We start from the raw sequence: 21826 nt of genomic DNA, 5'->3' as shown, positions 1-21826 counted from the left end.
TCTGTGAATATCACTTTTTGAGAAAGTTATTCAATTTAGCAAAAATAACTCAACTAAAAGTTATAGTAAATTGAATAACTTTTTCAAAAAATGTATTTTATTCGATCAACAATACCATAAAGAATAATTCATCCTCAAAATTTCATGGATTTATCTCTCACCGTACGGTACCGTATTTGATATTACCTGTCCCAAAAATTTAAATTTTATGCGCTCTCATATCTAAAAAATAAAATAAAAAAAGAAAAGATCGGAGAAAATTTTTTCCCTGAGAAAACTTTTTCATTTTGATAGCTAGATAGTATACAAATCGAAAAACTAGTCACCAGTAGAAAGTTTTTTTTTGCCTTATGGCTGTGCAAAGGCTCTTTGCCTTTGCTAGTAGTAAGGCTATGCACCACGCTTTTGGAAACGTTTTAGGCACAATACTGGTGACATTTTTCAAAGTATTTCGATTCGGATGCTACCAATTCACCAAAATGGAACGGAACATATTTCTGAGGAAAACTTTTTTATTATATATATCTACTTTTTAGGATATGAGCGCTCAACATCTTTGGGGAGATCCATTATAAACTCAACATTTTGAGGGTAGCCTAAATTCTCCAAAATATTGTTTATCATTATACCATATTTTAATCCTCAGAATATAGATTCTAGAAAATAGTTATTCCATTATGTGATATAACTTAAATTGTTTTATGTAATAAATTTCCCTAAAATTGATATTCGCTGAAAAAATCAAACTATACACATCAATGCAGTAGGCTACCTATAATAGAATCCATATAGCCTAACAGTACCAGACATATATTGCTTCAAATACTCTCTAATACTCTATCCGATATTGAATAGAATCCATATAGCCTTACAGTACCAGACAAATTATTGCTTCAAATACTCTTAGTTAAATCAACAAATTATGCTACTTTTTTACGGATAATTATATGAGTTGAATTGACCGGCAATCGGTATTACCAACCATCGAGATGAATTTCTCAATCAGTATCACCAACCTGACTATTGAGATGCATTACCAAACATCGAGTTTCCCAATCAAGAGCTGACATTAAAAGTAAAATATATTTTTAAGAAATATCATGAAAATTATATTATAATTCTGTTTTTATGTGAATAATATAATATAATTTAAGTTATTCATTGATGTTTTAGAAAATCACCATTTTGAAAATGTTATCGATCATCTTCTATCGATGGATCGAATAGTAATGAATCGATGATTTGATGAAAACAAACTCGAACACAAGACTCTCAAGAAAAGAAAGAAAGATAACCTCTATAACCTTTTAATTTTTAGTGTCTCTTAAATAATTGTATTTTCATTTGTGATGAAAAATGTAGAACTGTTTTATCTATTAAAGACTAAGAAGAGATAAAATAGGGAAAAGGACAAAGTTCAACCCCCACCATGGCTACTACAATCATGTAAGTTTATATAAATGATGAAATTGACTTTTCAATTTCTCGTTTGTCTGTTCCTCTTGTTGCAAACAAACAAAGCAATTGCTGTCAATTGTTCTTGAGTCACCTTAACACGTTTCCATTTATTATGTTAATTAGTTTGATCAATTATTCGAAAGTAAAGTGTCTTGTGTGATTAGTGTATACAGTGTCAACCGCTTAGTTGTTAGCTTGTGTTTTTGAAGAACTTTCTTGTATTTTCATCCTGGCAGCACTTGGAGGAATGCTAACTACCTGTGTGGAAGATTGTATTTCACTGAGGTCACGCACCGGAGCTCTTCATCACACCTGCAAGTGGATACATCAGACCATCGCCCTGCACAACCATATGATCAGCCTTGCCTCAATTGCTAGTCAGCTTCAGTAAAACATTTTTGCTTCTAAAGACTATTATTATTCTAGGACATAAAGTGACAATAATAGTTGCTCCTCGAAGAAGCTGCATTAAGACGAACTCATTAAAAACAATTTTAGAGAAAATATTTTCAAGTCAACACTTGGACTCGTGCAGATATTCTACTTATTCTAAATTAAAGTTTAGCATAACGAGCTCAAAAACTATTACTTTATTGACTATAGACACAAAGGTGCTCCTCTTAAAACTTTAGAAATAGTATAGGTTATTATTTTTCTTTGTAACTGTTGGTTCGAATATTAAGAAAATGGTTCAAATACTTTTCCACCCTCTAAAACTAAGCACTAGAATCCTCTCCAGGAATAATTCAAAAACTTTACTCCTCTCACAAGAATGTACATCCGCTAGATTAGTCTCTAATATGCCCGTAGCAAGTAGCAAGGTGCGAGAAGTTGAGAATGACGAGAATAAAATTGTGAAATCTGTCTATATATCCCAATCAAAAGATATTTTCACAAATCTTGCTCTTGAAGATTGGATGTATAAGAATTTTGATTTTTCAAAGCAACACATTCTTCTATTGTGGAAAAATGACCCGTGCGTTGTCATTGGAAGAAATCAAAACCCATGGCTTGAAGCGAATCTTGATGCGTTGTCAAGAGATGGAGTTGAGGTGGCAAGAAGGAGCAGTGGCGGTGGTACAGTCTACCATGACAATGGAAATCTTAATTTAACATTTTTTACTCCTCGCGAGCACTACAACAGAAGAAGGAATCTGGATCTCGTCTCCAACGCCTTGAAGAGAGAGTGGGCAATAAATGCTGAGATCAATCAACGGGAGGACATGGTCGTTGATGGAGTTTACAAGGTATCCTTTCCAATATTATATATATGTTAAATACCTACATCAATGCTAAATCTTGCATTTATTCTCTCATCTTACATAATCTTGCATTTATTCACTAAAATACTATTTAAATAAATACTAAATCTGCTCATTCAATGTAATTATTTTCAAAAATCAATTGTATTCAGGCTATATAGTCTCATCTTAAATTAATCCTACAGTCTGCTTTTTTCCAGAATTAATTTTCAGCTTTGCAACTGATTCCATCATTCTGAAAGCTATTAGATAAAGTAGGGTAATGTAGAAGTTTTTAGATTCTTCCGTACTTTTTCTTACTCGCTCTCAAAGTTGGAAAGGCTTCAGGGGTCTTTGTTTCTCTAGGGAGTAAAATAACATTATAATGACATCTGACCATTGTTTACCATTAAACATAAGGACCATATATACCGAGATGCAATAATTGTGGTGGGCATATTTAAACCATATTTATTTTTATAGATTTCTTGCTGGCTACATCGTCTTCAATGAAGTTCTAATTGATGATTTGCACTCAATGAGCTTATGATCTTCAACAGTCATCATTAGATATACTTTTCTCAAATTGCATTCAATTGATATCCTAACTAGAAAGAATACTCTCCTCTTAAAAAATTACTGTCTTTGATAGGATAGCTTAAGGATGAAACAATGATTTTTTTTTATCCTAATGGAGGTCACATTAAAATTACATATTTCGATCAATAAGTTTGATCCTATAGTTTGGTTTTAGAAGGCTGATATATTTCCCAATCTCCTGTATGCCTCATCCTTGAGATCCAATCGTTTCTGTACGTTCGTGATCAATGACTTGATAGTTAGTAGTCAGAAGAAATTATGAATAAAACTCTACAATATCTACCAAACCTTCAAGCCACATTCCAGTAAGTTCAACTCGTGCTTTGCACTGAGTAGTAAAACGTTACCAAATTCTCAAATTATTGAGTCATTTCCATTTTTTAGAATGATTGAAAATTTTGACTACCTTTTGATATACTGTAAAACAAGATAATTATAGTACAATATAACATGTTCAATATAATTATTCCATCTTCATTTTCAATATATTCCATTTAATGCATTAAAAATAGGTTCAAAATATTTTCTATATTTATATAACACATATTGTATTGAATTATTTTATTATGATAAAATCATTGTACACTCACTTACTGTTCGGAACTGACAACATGTTTTGTTTGAAAATGTTGTAGCACATTTGCAAGCTGCTTGAAACAAATAGCTTGCTCTTCGATTTGTGCTATTTTAGTCGACTACGTAAAAATACTGATATATTTCGTCCTATTACCTCAGTTACGAGTGCTCAGGTTTTTAGTAGTTTCACTAAATTACGTTTTTCACTCATTTTATTAACATTGCTAGTTATAAGATAATTTGTTTTCAATACTTTTCCATTATACTTACGTTTGTAATTATTTTTTATTTTTATTGCCTTGACTATTACGTAGCAGATCTCTGGAACTGCATCGAAACTGGGCCGTCCAAATGCTTATCACCATTGCACTCTTCTTGTGGACGTCAATCAATCCAACCTGAGGGAAGCTCTGCGCAACAAAGATGTAAGTCGACTCATTATTTATGGTTTATTCCTCAAATTGTTCAATAAAATCACAAGTATCCATTCTCATCAAATAATGCAATCATACCAATTTCATCGAAGTACAGTAGGCCTATTATTATTAAGGCCATGTATACATCATTTGCATCTCTTGATTAATCAAATTATTCAAGTACATGGTATCATATCATGCAGCCGCTCTCCTTACTTTGAAACTCATGAGAGGCCAAAATACGTTCTTCTGACTAACTTTGACTTTTGTAAAAATAATCCTTCTCGCTTTCATCATCAACTTAAAACTAAACTCGACTAAACTTGAAACTCTTGAAACCAAAATATTTCTAGCAAGTCGAAAATTTATTGTTTTTTGTCAAAATGATTCGACATGGAGAAGAAACATATTAGTCATTAATAAATAATAAGGCCAAATGAAAAATATCTGGAAACTAATCGAAAGGATATATCCATTCAACCCTGAAACGTTTCTATCACTAATGTAATATCGGGGAGGATGGTTGATATTCTATACAAAGATGTGGGGTTAAATTAGAAATTTGAGAAAGTCGCAATGTAACACAATTTAGCAACGCAGGTTGGCCAAGTATCAACCTGTTTTATTCACACTCGAGTTTATGCTGAAAATGTCATCATTTAAACGGTTTCTATAATCAAAACCATTCTTGTAGTTTAGAGTGCTCTTCAATCGAACAGATTGTGGTTGCTACAAGGTAAATTCTATAGGAAAAGCACCTAACATACCTGTAGAGGGTCATGCAACGTTTTATTATAGTTTGAAATAATTTAAAATCACTCACCAAAGCATGCAAAGTAAATGGAGATTGTAGAATTATTAGAACTAACAACTTGCCTTGGCGTTCACTGCAACAAACTTCAGCAGTCACCTATCCTTCACTAAAGCTGAAAAAACTCACTTGATATTACTTCAATATTGAAAAATGAGGTATTAATCGATTTATAATTAAATTTACTATAAAAGTTATTCTTGTAAGTTTTTTTTTAAATCAACATTTGGTTATAAACTAGTGTCCCTTGGGTTGGAGAAGAACTGTTCTCCATTGGGTTCGCTCAAGAACTGTTGTATTGTAATCTATGAAACACGCAACTTTTAATTATACAGATTTGATGAAAATTATGGAAACAGCTAAATAGGCCCTATTTATTTTACAAGAATAATTTGACAGTAGGTTTCATTGGGGATTTTATTTGAAATGGAAAATTACTCTATCGCTTCAACATTTTTGTCCCTCATATAAATCCAAATTCATTATTTTAAATGAGAAGGTGGTCATGTGATACATGATTTCGATACAAAGTTCCAAAAAATGAATGGCGAAAGCCGCACATCGTTATACAACAACCGTTGTATATTAACCAGCTTAAATCATGAAGATCTGTCTGTGTGATAACTCCCTAATAGCATCAGCTGATGTTATGAATGAATTAATTAATGGAAAAACTGTTGTAATTGCATGCAAATAATTCTTTAGCTGACTAAATGATGAATCAAAACAATTTTTTTCTTATGCAATTTTAATGTTATTTCTATATCCTGAAAAAGGACGAAGGAGTGAGTTAGTTTTTTGTCGTCCAACGAACTTGACCCGTGAAAAGTGTCGAAGAATACGTGTTCAAAATTTGAAGCTGTTGATCAATTTGATGATTGCTCTTTAATTCAACAAGTCAATGAAATAGAATATCTAGGAATAATAGTGGACAACAAATTTAAATTGGACAAGCACATTAATCTATCAATTACCCGGATCAGGAAGCTTCTCAACAAATTTTATCAACTTCGTAAAATCCTCAACTATCAGACATTAAAACCTGTTCAATATAAAAAAACTTTAATCTCATATCAGTGAATGAAGTTTGTAAATAGTTATTATAACACGCAACAAGCAACTAATAACTTATACCCCAACACATATCATTTATAGTGGGGTGTATATTTATTCATTGAAAGAAATTATTCAATGCATAAAACTTCATTGTTTCAATTGTATTAATTGTTATAGTATTCTAATTTGTAATGTAATTGTTTTTGATGAATAAATTTTATTTGATTTGAATTCTTTCTAAAGTTATTGTAGAACATACAAACAGACGGACAACGACTTTGGTCTTGAGTCAAAAGAGAGAACTCGCTAACGCACGTTCAATGATGTTTAGCTTAGATATATTTTGTACCCAATAATGTTTGTAGGGAGTTCGGAAACACTCTGTATTTCTGATAAATCTATAGTAATTATGAATAACAAGGGCTACTTTTAGCAATATAAATAAAATGGAAATAGTACCCTTTTTACGAGAAATCAACCCTCTCCTACTTAAAAAAAATTAACTTCTTAAATTACAAAACCATAGTGTTTTCAATGAATTTTTTATGGTTTTATCATCAAAAAAGTTTTTTTTAAAGAAGTAAAATGTGAATTCTATAGAAGAGTACTATTTCCATTTGTTTCTATCAAATCTATAGTAATTTATTTAATCTAATCTACGCTCTATTCATCTTCAATATTAGGGAAACATTCTCAATTTTTTCTTTGAGTAGTTTCCATCAGATTTTGGTTTTGTACGGATCAATTGATATGTCTATCATATTTATTATAATTGTATATTCAACTCCCAATACCCCGAAATCCCCGTTGCTCAAGTTTGTTACAATCCTAACTGCCTTAAGTTTGCTTTATAAAAATACTAGCAGGGCACCCGTGCTTCACTTCGGGAATTGAAAGATAAGATTATCTTTGTGAACCATTTATAAGCTAAATTCTACCAACATTGTTATAATCGTTTTTGAGATTAGGCCACAACTTGGCATGAAAACTATTGAGTCAAATCATTCGATTAATCATTGATGTGTTGGAAGTGCTCTGTAGAATAGTAGTCCAATTGCAGCGAATTTTGTAGAATATTGGGAAAAGGAACAACAGCTATTTGGCCGTTTTAATAAATAACCCCTTTCTTCCGCCCAAGTTAAATTTTGGCCGAATTTCCTCATTCTTTGCAAAAAGATTCCACAACGGACACTTCTGAAGTTTTGAAAATACCCTCCATATATCATACTGAATTATCATAATTTCATCGAAATTGTTTAAGCAGTTATCGCAATCGGATATACAAACAAAATTAAATTAGTCTTGATATAATAGGATCACTCTTGATAGAAGCAACTCTCGTCATAAAAGTTTGTTTTATGAAAAATAAAAACTATCTCCCAGGAATAGCTCTGATTGAAGCAGCAGTGCCCAATCAATTTGCTCTCGATAAATGCATTTTGATTCGTTCTTCAATTTGGTGCCAACCTAATGAAGTCATCTCAACTTGATGCCAACCTGTCAAAATTATTAATTAAATTGCCAGTTTACAACTGTTTCGAAGAGGTACTCTCTCTAGATTATAGATCTATAATAACATATGATATGGACATTTCTATTATAATAAGGAGATTGGGAGAAGAAGAATATACATGCTGAAAGACAAACTTTAAACCCTTAAAAACCACCCTTAGAGTTGAAATATCGCCAAAAGATTTCTTAGTGAACACCTAGGACGTTTAAGGAAGCTATATTCCAAGTTTTGTTGCAATCAATCCAGTAGTTTTCCAGAAATCGTGATCAGTGAGATAAGAATTTTATAAGTATAGATTAATGAAGTTTGAACACTAATTCTGAAAAATCTAGAAGGAACATTGAAATTTGGGCTTCCAGGTGCATGAGATTGATATTTTTAGAATCTATGTTCAACATTTGGAGATCTAAATCATTCCCGTTTTTCCGGTATGCAATCCACAAGTTGACATGTTTTGATGTGAACAAACGAACACACGAACAAACACAACCCTACTCTCTCTTATTATATAGAAGATGTCTATTGACTGAAACGGAATTCGTGAATCAGAATGATGTAAAACTAATCAATCTATTATATAATGTTCCAAATGGGATATTTTCGACTGAGAAATTAATGAAATAGTGTGTACTGTAATAATTATTGCCAATAGTCTGTCGCTGGTTAATGTATCCCCCGCAAACAAAGAGCATACTCCCACGTGATGAATTTTTTTGTTGGAATGTTTCCGAGCTGATCACTAGCTATTATTCCTCAAAGTTCATCACTGCTATAGGGTCATTTTTCGGATTGATACTTTTTATCAGCTTTGCCAACAAAATCTCAGTACGCACGCACGCACGCTCTGCTCATGATCGATACTAACTCTCCGAGGTTAAAAAATAATGGGTTCAACAATGACTGAGGTCATCGTGGAAGGAAAATAGAATCTAGATAAAGTTAGGAGTGTAATGTGCTCTGCGTTAAATTATTGACGTCCATCTCTCACTATTTTGTTGGAGAAAAAAATGTTTTTCTTATTAAGTCACTCCTATTGAGAAATAATCTTATTTTTATTGATTGCGAGATGATAAATTCGGATCAAAACATTATTTGCGTACATGCAGTATAAATGGCATTATTCTTTTTGTGGGGTTTGGAAATAGATAATGTTTTCTTTTACAATTCAGAATACGCGGTAAACACAGAAATCGATTCATCATGGAGTTGATCCATCCATATTCATTTTTTAATAAATTATCATGTTTTCCAAAAATTACTTTCCTGTAATGCCAAACTTACTTGAAACTTAGACCCGATTATTTCCCCGTCAAGGTATACTCTTAGTTCATCAGAAAAGCCAGTCAATTTATTGTCTACTAACAGGTGGTAACCCGTGCTCTACATGGGGGAAAATTTGGTGTTGTAAAATAATGAAATCTCCTTATGTCCTGGCAACATAAATAAATTGAATAATTATTCTGTTGAAAATTACGTGGATAGTATTTGTAAGAGTTGAAAATTTCCAGCAAAAAAAAAAAAATGTATAGGTCTCGAAACCTCAACCTTATTAGTTTTATAGGGCTTTATAGTTACGTAAATAAACTTTGAATCATTAATTGATTTTTTCCAAACTATTGAATTAGAATTAGTTGATTAATAACAATGAGAATAGGCATATGACCATCCTCGGTAAATTCAGAATCTTCATGTAAAATTACAAGTTTAAAAGTTCAGTAGTTCAGTCGTGATGATGCGTCATTAGTGAATTTCCTATCCCGTACGTGTATAAGCCGATTCTTTCCTTTTTATAGTATATAGATAAAAAGATCATAATTATTCGATTAACAAAAATGAAAATAGGCCTTTAACCATCCTTGGTAAATAAACATCTTTATGGAAAATTTCAAGTTAATCAGTTTGGTGGTTCCGACGTGATGATGCGTCAAACATGTACTGTATTTCGTATATCGTGCATTGATAAGCCTATTCCTTTATTTATATTGAGTAGTATAGATGTAGAAGAAGATATAGATAGGAGAAGAATTAGAAGATAGAAGATAAAACCGTTTAATACACTATTTTATGTATGACCACTCTCAAGTAATGTGTAACAAACTGGAAGCATGGTGAATTGAAAACTTGACGTACTGAAATCTTTTAGAACTGAAAATAGGCCTATAACTATCCTTGGTAAATTAAGAACGTATATGTAAAATTTCAAGTTAATCAGTTCAGAAGTTCAGATGATGCATCATTCGTGTATTTCCTATGCCGTACATGTATAAGCCAGTTCTTTTCTTTATTGAACGAGCGTTCGCAAGTACTACTTTTAACTCAAGACCAAAGTCGTTGACTGTCTGAGTGTGTGTTCGACAATAACTTTTAAAAGGTTTGATCAATCAGCTTCAAATTTTGAACACATATTCTATTACAGATAAAGTTCGTTGGACAACAACATTTACAGACTCTTTCTTTTTCAGACTTTTTCAGGATATAAGAAATAACATTGAAAGTGCATAAGAAAAAAAATCTTTTGATTTATCATTTGAAGAATGTCAGATGAAGAATTCATAGCATGCAATTAGTACAGTTTTTCCATTAATTCATTCATATCATCAGCTGAGACTATTTTTGGGAGCTATCACACAGACATTCCTTCATGCGCTGACACATGATTTCAGCTGGTTAATTTGCAACTTTTACATCAACAAACTGATACGGGTTGAGATATCAATGTGCGATTTTCGCCATTCATTTTCTCTTGGAATTCTATATCGAAATCTTGTATCACATGACCACCTTCTCATTTTAAAAAATGAATTTGGATTTATATGAGGGACAAAGAGAGTATGATGTAGAAGCAATAGTAATTAAATAGTAAGCAAATGTAGTTATATGATGTTGAAGCAAGAAAGTAATTCTTCATTTCAAATAGGATCCCCAATGAAAACTACTGTCAAATTATTCTTGTAAAAGAAATATTTAGTTGTTTCCATAATTTCCACCAACTCTGTATAATTAAGAGTTGTGGGTATCAAAGATTACAAAACAACAGTTCATGAACGAGTTCTCCAACCCAGAGGGTCACTAGTTATATTACAGAAAGACATTCGAAAGTGAAAATTCAATCATGGAAATTTATTAATCATAATAATTTATTTTTCAATTTAACATCATGTTTACACTATGAACTGAGATATTGTGTAATTTCTCCATATTAAGGTGAAATAAATAGATATTGTCAGTTCCACATAATTTATTTGAGCCAAACTTAACTTTCAATGTACTAAGGCATCATCCAACCAAAAAAGACCACTGACGTTGATGCCGTAGTGCATTGAAACCAAAGTTTGGCTCAAATAAATTATGTGGAACTGACACTATCTATTTATTCCACCTAAATATAATGTTTTTCAATTATGTTCCAGGATGAAATCAAAACAAACGCAACGAAAAGCATTCCATCGCCGACGAAAAACCTGAGCCAAATGAACCCATCGATCAGCGTCGGTCACCTGCTGAATGCGGTCGGCTGGGAGTACCTTCGTCGCAAGCCGATGTCTCTCGAGGACGGAGGCTCGCAGCTCATCAGCAGGCAGAATGGCTTCCAACTGGTCAATCCAACCGATGATTGGTTTCCAGGTTAGTTCCCTACACTTTGCAATACATTTCCTAGACTTGTGCGTGGCTAATAACTGGTTGTGATGATGATGGGATTCGAATCCCACTATGAAGATTACAATATATACTGGCTTTTACACTTATATAATAGCTTACAATACTCGTAATTTTGAGATTGAATTTACATAGTATAAACTGAAATAATAATTATGAACTATACATGATGATAAAAAATGTAATTTAAAAATTCCTTCAAGATATTATTGTTCTGTATCTACATAAATTGGCGAAGCTTTGGACAATTCAATGTTCATTCTTTGGAAAGAAGTCTCAGAATCTCCTTCCCAGTATCTTTCTACGAGAGAGTCATTGATCACTCTAGTGATGAGAGACATCGCTTGTGATGTATATAATATAGGAAAATATTCCATCCCGGGTCCAGTGTATTCATATCGTGAATATTTTTGTTACAAAACGTAAATTAATTTAACATTATTTAAATCTTCTAGTCATAGCGATTTTTTATAATATTTGAATTCTGATTCATATCTTGACTGATCCAGGAAATGATAATCATCAGTAGTTGTCGTGATGATTAATTTCCATCGTTTTTATTTGAATGCTGATTGATCCTCATTCAATGGTACTCATATGAAATAATATTTCTAACCATTATCATCTCATGGGTGCCAACCAAACTTATACAGATAGGATTCATTGATTGATTCAGTGATACACATTCCATTAAACTGATTGCTCCTTCAAGGAGCAATTGTTGAAGTTTATAATCATGATTGAAATCTTTACCACTTTGCAATATTATAAAACGGAAATTTTTGAACCAGGTTGAGGATTCTGAACTAGTTCAATATTTTTGTTTCATACTATTTTTAAGATTATATTTATTTTGTTAATAAAAATAAAGAACCTACATGAAGCGTTCTCCATGTTGATTAAAGTGCGACGCTAAATTTTAGTCAACAATTTGATCAACATGGAGAAAGCTTCATGCAGACTCTTTATTTTTTCAACAAAATAAATATAATTTTTAAAATAGCATGAAACAAAAATCTAGTGTGGTACACTCACACAACTTTCCTTGCTCATTGAAATGTGAGCCTCATTCTCAAACGAGAAAAAATTAGGGGAATAACATAATGACGATTGGCGGTAACATATTAGGAACTACGATCAGACTACTCTTTATGTTTGTGTATATATAATTGTTTTCAGAGTTCTTTTTCCTTTGTGTGAATTGTAAAATTCGATGATTTTTTCTGAAGTCGTCAAAACAGCTGTTCTACAGATGAAATATCTCGACTATGTGTTCTTTTTATAAACTGCTCTACCTACCTACCTCATGCACGAGAAGGAGGTTACAAAGTCCATTTCTCTAGGATGGGGTGGATCCCCCATAAGTTTCTCAGGAGGGAGACTCATGCCAGTTGATAGAGCTGATAAATAACTATACAGGGTATGCATTTGAAAAAAATCGGTCAAGTCATTTTTAAGAAAATCGTGAAAAACATGGTTTTTAGTAATTATCCGCCATTTATATCTATATAATAAGAGAGAGTAGGGTTGTGTTTGTTCGTGTGTTCGTTTGTTCGCATCAAAACATGTCAACTTGTGGATTGCATACCGGAAAAACGGGAATGATTAAGATCTCCAGATTTTGCACATAGATTCTAAAAATATCAATCTCGTGCACCTGGAAGCCCAAATTTCAATTTTCCTTCTACATTTTTCAAAATTAATGTTTAAATTTCATTAATGCTACATTCGATTTCATTAAAAGATCACCAAATCATATGGTTGAAATTGAAAAAGGAACATCTGTTTCTATATTGCTTCCTACCTGAAAAACATAGTTTTGAAACTCAGTTTTCCTGATGCAATGTTTAGGCGTACACGTGGCATGGATTATTAATTTTCCAGCTAGAACAATTTTTGAGACAAATGCTAATAAACGTCTACAGTTTCATCAATGCTGTATCGGCAATATGAAAACGCATGCAGTTAATATGTCTTTCAATGAAGGTGTTGTTATTCACATAAATAAATTATATTCTTCCATTTTTATATTATTAAAATTTCAAAATTACTCGAGCCCTCATAGAATGACTGACTCACTGTACATAGGCGTTTTTTGGATTCTTCTAGATTTCATTACGTCAAGTTTTGAGGAAGACCCTTGCGAAGCACGGGTTACCTGCTAGTTAAGAATATTACGGAACTCCTGCAATTTTCCCAGAAATGAGACTCATGTCAGTCGATAGGGCTCATGCTATCCATGGTATAAATTTGAAGAGAATCGTTTGAGCCTTTTTCGAGAAAACGTGAAAAATATGGTTTTTTAGTGATTATCCGCCATTTTTCTTAAGAATATTATGGAACTTCTGCAATTTTCCCAGAAATGAGACTCATGTCAGTTGATAGGGCTTATAAATAGCTATCCATGGTATAAATTTGAAGAAAATCGTTACAGCCGTTTTCGAGAAACCCGTGAAAAACATGGTTTTTTAGTAATTATCCGCCATTTTTTCCGCCATCTTGAATTGAATTTTATTGAATTCCTTATTGTCGGATTCTCATGGTATAAGGTCCTTAAGTTTAAAATTTCAAGTCAATCGGCTAATTAGGAATGGAGTTATCGTGTTCACAGACACACACACACACACACACACACACACACACACACACAAACACATACACATACACACACACAGACCAACACCCAAAAATCATGTTTTTGGACTCAGGGGACTTTGAAACGTATAGAAAACTTGAAATTAGGGTACCTTAATTTTTTTTGGAAAGCAATACTTTCCTTACCTATGGTAATAGGGCAAGGAAAGTAAAAATATTGAACTAGTTCAGTATTCCTTAACATGGTTCCATTTTATGGACTTGCAAATAATGGCGGCCATACAAACTTTTGTTCTCCTGATTGAGCACTACACAAGATATCAAAGAAATTGGCAATATACAGTGTATTTGTCTGTTTTTGAGACTTATGAGCTTTATATGTGTTGTGCACCAGCCATACGCTAAATAATACCGGTAATAGATGAAGTAAAATCCTTTTATTGGATTGTAAAGTTCTATAAAAAAGATTATCATAATTTTCCTGTTATTTGTATAATTATCTCTGGAAAAGCATTCATTGATCACATTGTCATTTTATAAATGCTATTCTAGTAATTTGAAATCAACCTCTAGATTTTTCATCTGCTCTGAAGTAGGCTAGTAACTTCATGGTGCTGTTATCATCATCAATTGAAATTGCAAATACTCTGTAGAAGAGCTGTATTGTTGTTGTGTGTCGATTCAGGGCTGGCAAAGATCCGTGATGAATTTGAGAGCTGGGATTGGCGCTATGGACAGTCGCCCAAGTTCAGCATATCGAAGGCTTTTCCATTGCCGGCCGGCGTCTGCGAGAACTCAGCCGAACAGCTGACTGTCAAGGTCGATATCGAGAAAGGCCTTGTACAGGATGTCGTTCTCCACGTGCCACACTCCTTGATGAATGCCCACGGCTTATCGGATGGCTTACAGGTCAGCTTCGGCTCATGCAGAAACGAGTTGCTTTCCCATCAACTCTGCCCAGTCGGCAAGAAAAGATGATACCATTGGTTTTTATAGAGTATTCACACATCGACAGAAAGTTCGGCAGTAAAACGAAACACTTGAATCACAGACGTACTAAATGTTTCGGTCTTTATTCAAGTTATATCAAAACAATGCTTTCTCTGAACGGACATTTTATTTTATTTTTGGTTGGTGTGTGAACTCATCCATAAGAACCAATGTTATTGTTTTTCTGTTCGAGTGGGAAAAATTCATGATGAAGCTCCTCTTTAATCATCCTTATAATATTTATTTATTACATTGTGTGCAAATACCTAGCTTGAGGAAAGGCACAACAGGCTCATGTCCAAATCTGCCCAATTTCCAATTTATAGGATACAGTCCGAAACAAAATATAGGTTATGTCACTCTAATTTAATATCGATTTACATTCAAATTCTGTTGAATGTTGTTTTGGCAACACTGCAGTCAAGTGATTATTCGCTCTAGTTAGTTCAATGGCTCTATGGTTCAGTCACGAGTCACAAGAAAAATGTTGCAATTGATAAAATCAATCTTAAAGTACATTTAAATTGCTTTTCAAAGTAGTGTATGATGATTTCTTTATCAACTCACAGCTAGCAAATGAACCTTGATGCTACCTTGCTAGCTCAGTCATAAGTTTGTAGTAAATGTTACAATACAATAATTTCAATTGTATTAAATGAAAATTTATTAGTAATTTTATGTGTTTAAAATTTAGTTCCTCTTATTTTCACAGATTTTGTCTTCCATGAAAGGCCGACGATTTTCCGAAGAAGCTCTGGAGGAACTTGATCTAGCTCTCCGAGAGAATCACCATCTGAAGGATTTCGGCAAAGTGTTTGTTGCGGATTGTATGCGTAAGATGGTGGCATCCGCTTGACAAAATAATATCGAACATCACAATTGAACAACTAAAATTCAAGAACTCCATAATTAGCATGAGGAACACGAAAACAACGATTTAGAATCCTTATGGATAGATATCCATATTGATAGATTCAATATTCAAATGGGAGAATAATCAACCTTGAACAGCTATTGCAATAATTATAAATTGGCTAAAATAAAAGTTTTCATAGCGTAGTTTGAATTAATCTGCAGTAAATAAAAAAATATAAAGTTAAATCTGCTGTAGAAAATGTAGGACAAATTTATCAGTAGCAAATTTTCAGTATCTAATCGACATGAATTTTGTAAAAAACTGTTATACGTTTTACATCACAATATTTGGATACTTGTCAGGGTTTAACAAATTATGCATGCTTCTTCAAGGAAGAACTATTTTTGTTCAGTAGCTGTTGATATATATTTTTTAATAAATCTATATTTTGTTGAATGTTTCAATCAATTATTAAGATCCATTATTGCCTATTAATTGAAAAGTGAGGGTGCGCACATAGTGAGTAGGTAGAGGTCGAGCTAGCATTGTATATCGAGGAAAGTAAACGCTGCTTTCGAACGCGGCTTTCCTTCTACTTGGAGCTTTAGAGCTAGCGATGAAAAATTTCTTAAGCACCGAGCGACAGACCGCTTGAAACACAAACTTGGATGTCTTCAAAAGCGGTCACGGGAGGCAACTTGGTAAGCCGCGCGGATGACGTCGAGATAGAGGTACACAATGTAACATTAATGTAACACAAATACATACCTCTATCTCGACCTTGACCTCCTACCTCTATCTCTACCTTCTCACTATGCAACGGATTCCTACCAGGTAATTCTTCTAGATAGATGCATTTGAAAACAATAAAATAAAAAAAAAATTATTGTCACTAAGCAGCACTGGCATTAGACAAAATCAGACCTAATAATAGATTCACACAAACGATATGAACAAAACAATATTACAAGTCAAATGACATACATAACAGGAATACTCTCACCAGCGGGCAAAGATTTTTCTTTTTGCTGGTGATGCCTAGAAATTTTATAATTGGTCTTTTCTGCTCTCATGTATATGCATATATGTGTAATATTATATTATGAACATTTTATTTTTATTTTTGCTCGTGTATGTATGTGTATGAGTAAATTATTGTTTGTCTTCTTTTTGGCAATAAATGGATTTGAATTTGAATACAATACAAATATGAAAAGTAGCACATCATTTATATGAACGATAATGAAAAGCTCAATGGTTCGATAATGTTTTAATGGTTCTCGGAATAATAAGATTATTTTTGTATTATTTTATGGCAAATAAATGAATTTGAATTTGAATAGGCCTACTGTACTTGGAATGAATTCAAATGTTTAGAACGTCAAAAACCTCGGATGACTGAGAGCTTATAAGAAAGTGCTCTTCAACTTAATTTATGTTTTTTTACTGTGCATTGACCTAGAAAACTTAATCTCATTCAGTAGGATTCATATTGAAGAAAGAAAATACCACTAACAAAGTCAACTAGCCAAATACACACTCCACTTTTGCAGAACACATTATTTCAGCTTACCATACTCTTATAAGAGCATGGACAATAAATTGGACTTTTTCCAAAGATGCATTTCAACAATTTGTAATTTATAAGATACAATAAATCGACCAAATAAATCTTTCACATTGGCTGACCTATTTAAGAAATCATATAAACTCATCTGAATCCTCCACTCATTGGACTTCCTCACTCTTTATCATAGAAACTATCTTCATAAACTTATGATGGCAGTCTCTGACATGGTTTTATCATGTACTCATATGATAAACTCGAAACAATTGTCTTCCACAAACTTAACTCTTATATTTCATTCAAAGTTCATTCCAATCAACTTTTTAACCACCTACCTAAATTAACTTCCTACATTGCAAAGTAAGCAATAATGGTTTTCTTTGTAGTGTCAAAGTAAAATGAAGTTCTTATCTGGGAAAACTGATCAACTATTTATTATATTATAAATAAGAAAATAATTTTTGCTTATACATATACCTGCATGTACAGGATAGGAAATACACGAATTCATAATAATTTCTGAACTACTGAAATGATTAACTTAAAATTTTGCATAAGCTCCTTAATTAACCAAGTGTGAACAACTATTGAAATGATTAAATTTCAGTATGTGAAGTTTTCAGTCCGCCACGTTCCCAGTCTGTGATACTTTGCTCAAGTAAAGATAATCGAGTAGATATAATCTATCTATATTATAATGGAAAAAATTGGCTTATACATTGTAACGTTCAAAATCCGAATGGATAAATAAAAATTCCTATTTGAAGAAATTTATAGGTCTAAGTGAAATAATAGGCTAATATCGCCAAAGATGATAACGTTAAAGATTAGATAATATCAGGCATCATGGCCAAATTGTACAACAGCCGAATAGGAATGAAAATAATTTTTGCTATATTATATAAAATATTGAAAATTTGAGGTTAGGCGTAAAACATCCACTGATCGGCGACCTAATGATCGACCGAGTCGCATAACGTAGAATCTGACCAAACACCTTGGCAGAAACTTATTGTAGCGAAACAGTATTCAACTTGAGGAACCAAAGGTTACACGTGGCTAATTGTTGTAATATAAGAATCAATCTATAACCTTTATAAAATTACTTTGCATGTAAGAAGCATATTAAAAAACCCCAACAAAAATAATTAAATGTATTAAGGAAGTAGGAGGTTACTAGGTGCATGAATACTATAATAATTTGCATGCACCAATCAAATGGTGGCAATTGATAGGCGGCAATAGTGAGCCGATTCAAATATATTTGTATATATTTCTACAAATGATAAGAATTTATGAATTATTATTGTGCAGTTTATGTTTTGGATACGGCCCGTAGGCAAATAAATTATTAAAGATGTAACATAAGTAATAATTTAATAGTTTGGTACAGTCTATTTGAGCCATGAATGGCGGAGGAAAAGATTATTTAAATTTTATGTAAATTTGGAAATCCGAAATGCAAAATTGTGAATTAGAAAAGAGAACTTCCCCACTTGCCTGCCAACGACCACCATGAGATGTCACCAAAAATTATAGAGCGTAATATCTTACTATACCTTTAATAGCTTAAAGTTAAATCGAATTTCTAAATTTTTTCATAAGACTTTGTGATGCTAATGTAAAGCAGAAGTCATTTTTAAATAATTTTTTAACCCCTTGGAAGAGACGACTCTGGCTACAAATAATCCAGGACCACCAGGAGTTTGGATCGACATCAGCAGCTCATAGAAAATTCCAGCATGTGAGTGAAAAATATTCGAAATAGTGATAGGGCGCCCTCAGTGCTTCGAAATGAAATAAGAATCAAAGCTAGCTCGTCGAAAGGGTTTTTTATAAATTAAGAATTTGGTAAAAATACTTGCGCAAGTAAAGATAGTATAAAAGGTATTTTATTAGATAGTAACGAATCAATCCATATATCAAAAGATCCATCAATCAAAGAATACTAAGTTCTAGGCTGTTAATACAATATTCATATGATCATTAATTTCTGCAATATAATTTGCGATAATATAATGTAGCTCTGATTCACTAGATGAATTGATCTATCTATTCCGTCAGGTGCCGAATCTTGCACCCTGAGATAAAAAATATTTATTATAAAGAAATCTATTGGAAATCATAGAATTTAATATACATATTTGGAATATTAGTTTGTCAATTTATCATGCTGATTTAAGAAATTAATATACGAAATAGAATCGTCCAAGTTGACAAGTATCAGCAAGTTGATATCGAAGCTACATGCAAATAGATGCATATGATCATGAAATGAAAGCACATGGTAACATTTCGTGCTATAGAACCTAAAAAATAGTATCAACCTGTGATATTTTATTGATTTTGTTTCTTGTTATATTATATATATAATTATATATTTCTGTCGCTCTATATATTTTTGTTTTGACTTATTTTTTTTTATATTTGATATTTGTTAATATATGTATCAAATTTTTATGGTGTGTGATTCATTTTATTCCTCATTACTATAGGATATAAGTTTTATATATATATATATTTTTTATAAATTATCAGTATTATTGTGGAAGCTCATATCTGGGCCTATAAAGATTTTTATGAGACTATATCCTAGTAAAACCACGATCAGATTTTATAATTATTGAAATATTTCTCATGCTCTACCGATTGATGCCAAGCAGGAGGCTAATCGTTATTTAATTATAAAAAATAACGTGACAACATGTACGGGATACAATGTATGTTTGACGCATCATCTGTTTGAACTACTGTACTGAACTGATCAACTTGAAATTTTGCAAAAAGATTCTTAATTTACCGGGGAAAGTTATAGGCCCATTTTCATTTCTTCAAGATTGCAGTAATGATTTTCATTTTAATTTCTATTTATCCATCTTCTATAAAGAAAGGTCTTGGCTTATACAGGTCTTGGTCTGTACATGTACGGATAGGAAATACTAGATTGTCGCATTATCACCTAATATACTCATGAACTGATTACTAGCAATTTTGCATAAAGATTCCGAATTTACCGAGGATAAATATAGGATCAATTTTTTTCTAAATTTAATAATTAAAACAAATTTATTCACAGTCTATGCCCAACCAAACAGAGCTTTCTTCAAGTTAAACCGTAGCGTGATAGGTAGCACGCGTGACTCATTAGAGAAAGGTTGCGGGTATGATACCAATATAACTAATTTTTTCATGATGAGAATGTTCAACTCTGTTTCCTAAACATAAGAAGACTGCATTTTACAACATAAAATTTTCCCCAGTACAAAGCACGAACTACCTACAAGTTATCTATAAAACAAGAGGACGAGAATCCTTCCATAAGTCACGTTCTCAAAAGTGATTAATATAAAACATTTTCAATCCCAATGTGGCGATAAAAAAATTCTACATAACTACCATTGACTCACCTTTTAAATAATGTTCCTTTCAAAAATCTCAATGAATGTAACATTATAAACTGAAAGATCAGTACGGTAACAATAAAAACGTTGTGAAAATACTATATAGGTTGGCTACTCCAAATATCTATATATAAAAACATAAACCACTAAAGCTCAATTCATAGAAAGTAAACATTATATTTATTTAAAAAAACGGTACCGTACTACTCAAAAACAAATACATGTAAGATGTAAAATACCATATTAATATCATCCCCATAAAAAAATTCAATATCCATATATGTATAAAAGCGATTCATTCACTCACTCACTCACCCAAAATCTGCGTTTTCCAACATTTTTTGCGTTTTCTCAGCTTTTTCAAGAAATAATTGACAAAAAATGTTCAAACTTGGTATATAGGCTCAGCTGAGGTACAAAAATGTTATATTGGAAGTTGTTCCGCCTGAAGTTAAGACGCCAAGTTCCACCCAAGATCGGTGGTTTTTGAGCGTTTTTCCTGCGTTTTCCATGCCTTCTGAAGAACTTATTGATAGATCATGCTTAAATTTCGTACAGAAGTTCAGCAAGGGTATAGAAATTTATTCTTAAGAGGACTCAGAATTACGCCAAAGATAGATACTGCGTTTTCCCTGCGTTCCCTCATATTTTGCAAGAACTAATCAAGAGAAAATGTTCGAATTTGGTACAGAAGTTGAGCTAGGGTCTACAAATTTTGGCTTGAGAGGACTTTAAAATTATGCCAAAAAGAGACGCCCAATATAAACATAATTTTAAACATCACTCTGTAATAGGTAGGTGAGGAGGAGGGTTTGAAACAAAGTAAATGATATTTCGTTTCCGTAATACTATAATACTATATAGACATGCATGCTAGCGGGCAGCAAGTCAAAAAATTTGCTTCTTGCAGTGGTCCGGCTGAGGAGTGAATAATCGTTGAGATGTTGAAGTGAGGAAGAGGTGCAGAGCGATTAGGTAATGAGTTGGAGTCAAACAACAGGAACAAGCACAAGCAAAGAGAGCACTTCCCTGAAATTGATCCGAAAATGGTGAGCCACGCGCTGCGCTGACATCGACACCCTGTCCGCA

General features: G+C 32.5%; 2 protein-coding genes across 3 annotated transcripts; both read left to right on the top strand.

Moving 5' to 3' along the window:
* Positions 1-1252: 1252 nt before the first annotated feature.
* Positions 1253-16406, top strand: LOC111050157 (lipoyltransferase 1, mitochondrial). 2 transcript variants are annotated; one of them, XM_039426306.1, is made up of 5 exons: positions 1253-2705; positions 4193-4300; positions 11082-11295; positions 14609-14832; positions 15626-16406. In XM_039426306.1, exons 1-5 carry the CDS (start codon positions 2145-2147, stop codon positions 15767-15769), a joined length of 1251 nt encoding a protein of 416 aa, XP_039282240.1. In that variant the 5' UTR covers positions 1253-2144; the 3' UTR covers positions 15770-16406. The 2 variants fall into 2 exon arrangements, with proteins under 2 accessions (XP_039282240.1, XP_039282235.1); XM_039426301.1 differs by having other exon boundaries at positions 1265-2705; positions 4190-4300.
* Positions 1658-11125, top strand: LOC111050155. Its single transcript, XM_022336423.2, has 3 exons — positions 1658-2705; positions 4193-4300; positions 11082-11125. Exon 1 carries the CDS (start codon positions 1706-1708, stop codon positions 1847-1849), a length of 144 nt encoding a protein of 47 aa, XP_022192115.1. The 5' UTR covers positions 1658-1705; the 3' UTR covers positions 1850-2705; positions 4193-4300; positions 11082-11125.
* Positions 16407-21826: the final 5420 nt, after the last annotated feature.

The sequence above is a fragment of the Nilaparvata lugens genome, chromosome 1 (genome assembly GCF_014356525.2).
Source record: "Nilaparvata lugens isolate BPH chromosome 1, ASM1435652v1, whole genome shotgun sequence".
Classification (NCBI taxonomy): Eukaryota; Metazoa; Arthropoda; class Insecta; order Hemiptera; family Delphacidae; genus Nilaparvata; species Nilaparvata lugens.
This window is presented reverse-complemented; position numbering and strand designations above follow the sequence as displayed.

Excerpts from the sequence above, each read along its gene's own strand:
- LOC111050157 (XM_039426301.1), top strand. The coding sequence starts at position 2,145 with ATGGTTCAAATACTTTTCCACCCTCTAAAACTAAGCACTAGAATCCTC. Across the intron at positions 2,706-4,189 it reads TCGTTGATGGAGTTTACAAG|CAGATCTCTGGAACTGCATC; the intron begins GTATCCTTTCCA and ends ACTATTACGTAG. Across the intron at positions 14,833-15,625 it reads GCTTATCGGATGGCTTACAG|ATTTTGTCTTCCATGAAAGG; the intron begins GTCAGCTTCGGC and ends TTATTTTCACAG.
- LOC111050155 (XM_022336423.2), top strand. The coding sequence starts at position 1,706 with ATGCTAACTACCTGTGTGGAAGATTGTATTTCACTGAGGTCACGCACC.